Below are 9621 nucleotides of genomic sequence, written 5' to 3' on the forward strand. Positions count from 1 at the left end.
ATAAGTGCTACCAAACATAACAATATGCATTTCACAAACACTACAAAAGTGTATAAGACGCATTAAACACGTCCATAAAACCACAATGAGGACATAGCAAGTTTCCATTAATCATTGGGTACATCATACGAAAAACAGTCATCTTAAATAGGCAAATAATTCATGTTCAAATTCACAACATAACATACATAGGCATTTCATCATTAAGTCCTTTAGGAAATAATGTCTGGAGGGTGAAAATCCAAAAACACTATTTTGCTCAGAGTATTATTAATATCACCTCCCCTGTCTGATATCTTGACTTTCTCTATGCCACAAAATCTAAAAGGTAGAAATTTCATGTTTTAGGTCATTAAAATGTACTGCGACTGGATAATCCCTGTCGTTTCGCCTGATTGAACTTTTGTTCACCAACTCTCTGTTTGAGAGAGCGGGAGGTCTTACGACATAGCAGAGCCCACATGGACATTTAATAATGTAAATTACATGGGTGGTGGTACACGTAATGATATAATTTATGATCTGCACTGTCAATTGTGGGACCTTATATAGACATGTGTGCCTTTCCAAATCATGTCCAATCAATAAAATTTACCCCAGGTGGACTCCAATCAAGTTGTAGAAACATTGAGGATGACCAATGGAAACAGGATGCACCTGAACTCAATTTCAAGTCTCAAAGCAAAGGGTCTGAATATTTATGTTAACACATTCCCTAAAATTGGAAAAACTGTTTCATTATGGGGTTGTGTGTAGATTGCTGAGGATTTTATTTTAATCCATTTTAGAGTAAGGCTGTAACGTAAAAAAATCAAGCAGTCCGAGTACTTTCCACAGGTACTGTATTTATGTTCAGTATAGGTAATCTGGGAAGAGAGGTACACATTCTCCAATTGATTTTCAGATAAAACCATGAAGACTGAAAGGCAGCAGTTTCTCAATTTATGCAGTAGAATAGCACACCATTTAGGGTTTCTGCTTTCCCCACTAGGTTCCCTTCAAAGTTCAGTGCTCAAAAATTTGTGATTGAAAGCCATTTTATTCAGACATGTCCCAAATAAAGATTAACATTAAGATCTTACATAGTCATAAAAATCTTTAACTCACATTCATAGCAAAATGCCAGACAACACACCATAAATATTTTCAGTAGAGTATGACAATTTGAAATTACTAATACATCTTCCCTCTTAACATTGGGAATGCCCTTGAATTCGTCAAACTATTGAATACGTGACAACATAAGTACCAGCAACAGCTGAACCCTCATTAACCAGGTGATAAAGTGCTCCATTAGATGTACAGACAAAACTGAAGGACTATCAGAGACAAACATACTTCACCATCCAGGGCCTTGTTCAGGAGGGTGTAACATTACAGAACATTCAGATATGAATGTATTGTCCAGAACAGATGACTGTCTGAGACAGAATAGGGGATCATGAATCAGCTCTGTCCATTACCTTTCCATCGGCAACATTCAGAACACATCACTTCACTGAATACACCTCAGGACTCCTTTAGGATGGCCATTCCTGTTTAAACGCTGCCACCTAGGGGTTATATTGATTCTTTGTTACACATTGGAGAAGGCCGTCAACATTGATCCAGTCAGGACAACACAGGAGGCTACTATGAAGATTGAACAGTTTACCAAGCCCTGAAAAAAGACAAGCATTAGTTAATACAACAAATATGATGGCATGTCACACTGGAAACTCCGTGTCAAATTGGGTTGGCACAGGGTAACCATAATGTGAGTGGAATGGTGTTGAAAAAGGGGGCATGCATAAGAGCAACAGGATGTAAAATATCCAACATTGGGCAAGCTAATCAGAACTAAATGATACTCAATCAGCTGGTGTCAAAAAGCGATGGCATGACCAGCTACTTCAAAATCAGCACAGCAAAGTTTGTTTTACATTTGGAAATTCTAGGGCAAAAACTTAATTTGGAAAATTAACATGGAACTTGATTTTATCTGTCCACAAAATTACATGAATGGGTTCATACTTCAATTTCAGCAATTGTCAAGTGTGCCTTATTCCCAGAAGCTGAGGAAGTTTCTTAGACGAATAAATCCACTAAATTTGCTCACTCCGGGATACTTACTTTGACTTCTTTGAAAACCAGACTTCCCCACAGAGCTGCAACTAGACAATTACCCTAGATAGAGGAATTCTGTTAATTGAAATTATTGGATCACTTACACCTTCATGTTTACAAAGCACCATTGTCAGACTCTCTACATTTAGCATTACCAGGAACAGTTGCACATTCTCAAGAAACTGACAGTGGCGCAAACTATATTCTGTAAGAAGACATCACCAAATCTCAATGTCAAAACCTATACACAGACATAAGCACATGTGCTATACGAAGTATGAGTCATCTAGCAATAACACTACATGACCTAAGTATGTATACCTGCTCGTCGAACATCTCACTCCAAAATCATGGGCATTAATATGGAGACGGTCCCCTCTTTGCTGCTATAAACCCCTCCCCTTTTCTGGGAAGGGTTTCCACTAGATGTTGGAACATTGCTATTGGGACTTGCTTCCATTCAGCCACAGGAGCATTAGTGAGGTCAGTCCATATGTTGGGCATTTAGGCCTGGCTCAGTCGGCTTTTCCTGTCATTCGCCAAACCCTGACCCGTACGTGTCAGGCTGCCAGATGGTGAAGCGTGATTGATCACTCCAGAGAATGTGCTTCGACTGCTCCAGAGTCCAATGGTGGCAAGCTTTACCGCACTCTAGCCGACACTTGGCATTGCACATGGTGATCTTAGGCTTGTGTCTGGCTGCTCGGCCATTGAAACCCCATTTCTTGAAACCCCCGACAAACAATTAGTGCGCCGACATTGCTTCCAGAGGCAGTTTGTAACTCGGTAGTGTGTTGCAACTGAAAAGACTTTACACGCAACATGCATCAGCGGTCCCATTCTGTGTGGCCTACCACTTCCCGGCTGAGCTATTACTGCTACTAGATGTTTCCACTTCACAATAACAGCGTTTACAGTTGACCGGGGCAGCTCAAGCAAGGCTGAAATTTGACTGACTTTTTGCAAAGGTGGTATCCTACGATGGTGCCACACTGAAAGTCAAAGCCCTTAAGGCCAGTCTACTGCCAATGTTTGTCTATGGAGATTGCATGGAAATTTTATACACCTGTTAGCAACTGGTATCACTGAAACAGCCAAATCCACTCATTTGAAGGGGTGTCCACACATGTATGTCAGGGGGCATCCCAGAGGTGTACTTACTGCACAGACGATGGGAAAGGTGACCACAGCACTAAGGTAGTTATTAGCCAGAAACCAACAATAAGTGGCCAACGTCCACATCAGACCTGACAAAAAGCCTGAACATAGGAGAATGAGATTTAGTGACACCCTACTTAACATGCTTTACAAAACAATATCATATTTTACATGGCATTATCAATCCCGGCCCAATTCTTTAACCAAGTGCTTCTCAACTCTGGTCCTCAAGTACCCCAATAGTACATATTTGTTGTGACACTGGACAAAAACTCCTGATTCAATTTGTCAAGGGCTTGATGATTAGTTGACAAGTTGAATTAGGAGTTTTTGTCTGGGGCTACAACAAATGTGTGCTGTTGAGGGTAGTCAAGGACTGGAGTTGGGAAACACTTCTAAGCCAGCCCTGGACTCAATCTGCCCTCATGGATGAGGATAGACACCCCCATATATAGGGCACAGTTCAGGAAGAGGAGAGAATTAGAATTTGAGTGGAGAGTGAACACCTGGCAGGATGGCTCTGGAGAACACCCTGGGTCTGTTCCTCATGGCTGCACAGTAGATGGAGAAATACACCGTGCTGGTGAGGTAGATGCCACAGCACATGGCAAACACATAGTCAAGATCTAGGAAATGGGGGGTATATTAGGTTGACAATAGAGAATATGTAAACTCAGCACGTTGTTGAGACTAAACCCTCTTCAGCATTACACAGACTGAGTTTAATGTGTGATTGGCTACAGTCTAGGATCCTTCCACCTACCACCTCACCGTATAGACTGGCTCCATAGCAGATGCTGTCGCGGACCGCAGCATGGCTTTTTATGTAGAGGATTGGAACAAAGGAGGCCCCATACAACAGGCCTGCTACAACAGCCAACAAGCAGCCTCTAAAGTCAAAAGGGTGGTGAGAGTTTCTATGACTGCATCGAAAATTACAAGACAACTAAACAAGCTGTAATTTCTCATGTTGAGTTAGCCCCATGTCCAAAAGTCGAAAGGAAATAAATTTTCAGTTGAGTAAGTCATGTCCCAACATGTAACTAGAACCCAAATCAATTGACTTCAGCCCAGCCCCAACTACTAATTGTGAAAGCAAAGAGCATGAGTGATTAAGGGGTGTACTCACACACAGCGCTTTCTCTTTGCTCCCATGACATCCACCCATGACTCCGAAGGCCCATAGACACCAGAATTCACAGTCTTAAGTAGACACAATAGTCATAGTCAGTAGTGTAGACAATAAGTCAGCACAGCAGTTCCCCATGGTCATCTCAATGCAAACTCAAAAAATAAATTTCTGCAGTTGTGACAAGTCTGTCCTGCGGTGGCAGAAGAATTGATCATTCAACTTTTCACCCCACGGATTTTTCTAGAGAGCCGTTACAATAAGTGTCACCAATGACATACTTTTTAGACAAACCAGTCATTAGCTGATGTGTGGTAATGTCTTGGGTGTTATATCTTGTCTTGCTGTGTGGTACGTGTTGTGGTACACTTTCATGTCATCGTTGCTGCTGTCTGACATTTATCCAAAATGATTGCCCCTCAGATTATTTTTTTAATTCAACTGAATTGATACTGCATGGCTATTGAGCAAAAGCATTTAGACTTCCAAACATAATTACCCTGTTAATCAGTAAGGGGGTGGATTCTGAATGTGGAAGTTCTCCAACATTAGTCTTCACAAAGAAAAGGATGAGTCCACTGGAAACGAAAATAAATTGTAAATGCAATACAATTGTCATGGGAGTTTCAAATAGACTATATAAAGTTATTAACAAATTGACCAGTGGCAAGAGTATTATTCTGAGGTATTGGATTAGGTGCTTTCATGACTCATTACCTCAACAAGCACAAACCAGCACCACAGTAGTTCAATACTGGTCTGGCAACAACCTGTGCTTCAATACCAAACCATCCAAACCTGTTGAAAAATATATTTAAAATTACCTCACTCAATTGCTGGTCTAAGAACATATTCCCAATGGAAATGGTATTTTGAGACTAAATATGAATTGCCCTTTCAAAATGTAAAATATGAGGACTTACTGCGCGAAAAAATATATACAAAAAAAAAATAACTTACCTTGAACTTATCCATCCCATCAGCAAACTGCTGGATCCCCAAATACAAACTCCAAGTCCAAGGCCAATGGCTTTTACTATGGGGACGACTGTTAAACTGCCTGTAAACATTGATGAAAACATTTCAGTAGTTCGGAGTGTAGGCCCAATTTATGTTTGTGTGGAGGTTACAGTACAGCTTGAAAGTTGGAGTCATACCTGTGGCCCAGACTGCTCCTCCCAGCATTGCCAACGGATGGAATTTGGGAGAGTCGAGTATCAAGTCACCAATCATCGAAACTACCAATATGGATGCACAGTTCACCCACTGGAAAAACATCCCTGAAGATTTTTATTTATGTTAAAATATTACAAGATGGTCAAACGAGAGAAGTTAAAAAACATGCATTATGATTTTTATGGATCTCTTACCATCACCAGTTTCTATCCTTTTGACAGGGACAAAGTTGCTGCCATACAAGATCACAGCAATACTGTTTGCAACAAAGCCGTAAGCCATTTCAGTCGTGTTTAATGAACCGAGTAAAGGTAATCTTCTTACGTCAATGTTCATTGTAGCATTTTCATCAACGTGCACATCTGAAGAATGTTACTGAATTTAGTCAAGGACCAATTATCAGCGTCAAGTACTCCAATAATACCCATTGACAAAAATATTGAGTGACAAGTTACAGAAAACAAACTACTTCAGATAAATTAGGTTTCACCATTGTAGGCTGGTTTTGAAAATGTTATTTTAAAAATCACTTCATATGCTGCTATTATAAATATAAAATTTTGAAATTAATGTGAACCTTTAGCTACATACAGCAACATGAAACAGGATTAAACTAGTATTGTCTGGAAGATTGTTCAAGCAGCCAGCCCTACAGTTTCTTCAACATGCACTGCAGATAAAGATCATTTCAAGGCAGCATGCATTGTTTATTTTTACCAACTCAAGCATCTGTTTGCTAGCACATAGGTGTATGGTGAGTAGGCTACATACCTTGTTCAACTTTCTCTGCTTCTGAGAAATTCCCCAGAGACCACATCATGACGTCAATTAGGAGAAAAATGTTTACATCTAGCATTTCTGCCACCATCAACAATAACCGGTTTCAAAACCTGCACAGATGATCGGCCATGTGTTAAGGACAATACTTGCCGTTCCACAACAAGGAATAATGCTGCAACAGCTGACACTAATTAAGATAGGCAATCAATTAGGCTGCTGGGCTTAACTTTGGGTGTGTTCCCCAGTGGTGATACTGACGATTTTTCGGTATAGATGGCTTGTTTACATTGCAGGTTAGGATAATTAACATGGCAGGTTAGGATAATTAACGTGACAGGCTAGGATAGGTAACGTGGCAGGTTAGGATAATTAACGTGGCAGGTTAGGATAATTAACGTGGCAGGTTAGGATAATTAACGTGGCAGGTTAGGATAATTCATGTGGCAGGATAGGATAATTAACGTGGCAGGTTAGGATAATTAACGGGACAGGTTAGGATAATTGACGTGACAGGTTAGGATAATTAACGTGACAGGTTAGGATAATTAACGTGGCAGGTTAGGATAATTAACGTGGCAGGTTAGAAGAACTAACACAGCAGGTTAGGTGAATGAGGTTAAGGTCATGGAAAAGAGTTAGGGTTTGTCTCAGTGACAATGCTACAGTTGTCCCCAACACTAGTTGGCCTACTCCATCTAAATAATAATTTGATCTTAAAATTATAGACTGATCATTTCTTTGTCAGTGGGCAAACGTACAAAATCAGCAGGGGATCAAATACTTTTTTCCCTCACTGTATCCTTACCTGAGCTCAATGCAAAGACAAACAGATAACCATGTCGGATCATACGTTCTAATGGAGAAATGTATACATCCTGGAAACATAGAAAAGTCTCTCATTCTGTGGTCATGCTATTATTTTCTGAGGATACCCAACTACGTTCGGAAGTATCCCACTTTGGAAAGGGAGAAATGGAGACAAAAGGGCACTAAAGGAATTGGAAATATCTTAGAAACAAATGAACACTTCAAGTAATGCAACACGGGATATAAACTTGAATGTAAAGATGCATTCATAACCTCACGTCTATTCTATCCAAATATACAGTGAGAGGGCACCACCGTGGTTCAGAAAATAGGACATTATTGCCATACGCTTTCTTGCTGATGGTATAGTTACTCTCATTCATGAGGTGTCCCATAAGGAATCTATCCCCTTCTTGCTGTTTGAAACCACATCAAATTTGTTCTTGATCCATTCTAACAAACATAATGATGTGAATGACCATCAATTGTGTCGAGCAAGTTGTGGAGTTATCAAAAGCCCCTTAAACACAAGCGAGGTTTTCGCTTTCCATTTAGATATGATCCTGGGACTGAACCGGAGCGTACCCACTGTCAGCAGGAAGTTTTTGTTTGTAGGTACTGTAGGCCAATTTCCCACTTAAAGAGTGTCCTGCATTCGTATCACAACATATTGGCCTCTAACCTTTGTCAAAATGCAATCATTGGGTAACCTTTGGAATAATTACTATGTAGGCTATTAGGCATAATAGGCACTTGACATGAAAAATTGGAAGATAATAAACCATTGTTATATTATACTGGCAAAGAGTCAGGTCATAACATTTTGCTTGCGTTCCAACTTTCCTCTTAGGAGTTGGCCCTCACCTTTGCAGAATACTTATGGGAGCCTTTTATAGTCTTATAAGGCATCAATTAATAAAGCATTGCAATTCATCAATATATTTTCAGTCATTTCATATATCTTGCAGTATTACTTAACTTTTTGAACAAAGGAGTACTCTGTGTTACTACTAGACTGATTTACACTTCAATGTTAAGGTGACATTTTTATAGCATGTAGGCTATGTCAAATCTATCTGTATACCACCCGTACACAACTGATTGGCTCAAAAGCAATAAGGAAAGAAGTCCACAAATGAACAAGGCACACCTGTCAATTGAAATGCATTCCAGGTGACTACCTCATGAAGCTGGATGAGAGAATGCCAATAGTGTGCAAAGCTGTCAAGGAAAAAGGTGGCTACTTTGAAGAATCTAAAATATAAAACATATTTTTGTTTAAAACTTTTTTGGTTGCTACACGATTCTATATGTGTTATTTCATAGTTTTGATGTCTTCACTATTATTATACAATGTAGAAAATAGTAAAAATGGAGTCTTGGTGGTTAAAACATTATTCCATTTAAGAATGATGGAGGGGGACCGTCAATGCTGCAGAAACGTTTTTGTACCCTTTCCAAGATCTGTGCCTCGACACAATCCTGTCTTGGAGCTCTACTGACAATTCCTTCGACCTCGTGGCTTGGTTTTTGCAGAAACATCTCAAGGATAATCAATGGAAACAGGATGCACGTGATCTCAATTTCGAGTCTCATAGCAAAGGGTCTGAATACTTATGTAAATAAGTTATCTGTTTTTTATTTGGAATAAATTTGCTAACATTTCTAAAAACCTGTTTTCGCTTTGTCATTATGGAGTATTGTGAGTAGATTGATGAAAAAAGAATAAGGCTGTAATGTAACAAAATGTGGAAAAGTAAAGGGGTCTGAATACTTTACGAATGCACTGTATCTATATCACTATTGATGGTTTTCCCATGCCAACAACGGTCCCATTTTGAGCGCAAGTGGTCTAGTGAATGGATCGTATGTGTGGTTCACTTTAGAGGTACTGTACAACTTTCCACAGCAGCCATCGATTCAAGTCAGTACAGGGAGGAGGAAATACGCTCCTGAACATATGTATTTGGACAGTGAAGCTACATTTTTAATTTTGTCTCTATTCTCCAGCATTTTCGATTTTAGATCAAAATGATTCATAAGAGGCGACAAAACAAAATGTCACCTTTACGTTTCCTTTAACAAATGAAAGCACTTTATGTATCTAGGCCCAATCTTCTATTCTTACTTATCATAAAAGTTACTCCAAAATGGCATAATACATTATTCACCATTCAGTTCTTATTGGCCAAAACATAATCCAAAACAAACTGCAAATGCATGAAACAAGTTTGTAGTCACAAGCTTGATGTTGTCATTGAATGCAAGGAATATAGGATCAAATACTACACTTTTGACAACTTTAATACATTATAAGTGAATTTGTCTAATTACTGATGACTTCTTTAAAAATGGGAGACCAGGTACATGAAGTGCTTTTCTTTCTAAAACGGTAAAACAGATATGTATGAAAATACCCTAAACTAAAAGCTCACATTCTGTACTGTCGCCTAATATGAAATATC

The 9621-nt window shown here is 39.3% G+C and overlaps 1 protein-coding gene across 3 annotated transcripts; it reads right to left on the reverse strand.

The window, feature by feature from the left end:
- Positions 1-1552: 1552 nt before the first annotated feature.
- LOC115205106 (transmembrane protein 144) lies at positions 1553-6529 on the reverse strand. Of its 3 annotated transcripts, none has more exons than XM_029770756.1 (12): positions 6341-6529; positions 5764-5931; positions 5551-5631; positions 5354-5453; positions 5111-5191; positions 4893-4971; positions 4394-4467; positions 4036-4154; positions 3771-3890; positions 3268-3365; positions 2113-2166; positions 1553-1660 (listed from the first exon to the last, which is right to left on the reverse strand). In XM_029770756.1, exons 1-12 carry the CDS (start codon positions 6435-6437, stop codon positions 1577-1579), a joined length of 1155 nt encoding a protein of 384 aa, XP_029626616.1. In that variant the 5' UTR covers positions 6438-6529; the 3' UTR covers positions 1553-1576. The 3 variants fall into 3 exon arrangements, with proteins under 3 accessions (XP_029626616.1, XP_029626617.1, XP_029626615.1); XM_029770757.1 differs by having other exon boundaries at positions 3771-3815; positions 5551-5673; positions 6341-6528; XM_029770755.1 differs by having other exon boundaries at positions 5551-5673; positions 6341-6525.
- Positions 6530-9621: the final 3092 nt, after the last annotated feature.

Source organism: Salmo trutta, chromosome 13 (genome assembly GCF_901001165.1).
Source record: "Salmo trutta chromosome 13, fSalTru1.1, whole genome shotgun sequence".
Classification (NCBI taxonomy): domain Eukaryota; kingdom Metazoa; phylum Chordata; class Actinopteri; order Salmoniformes; family Salmonidae; genus Salmo; species Salmo trutta.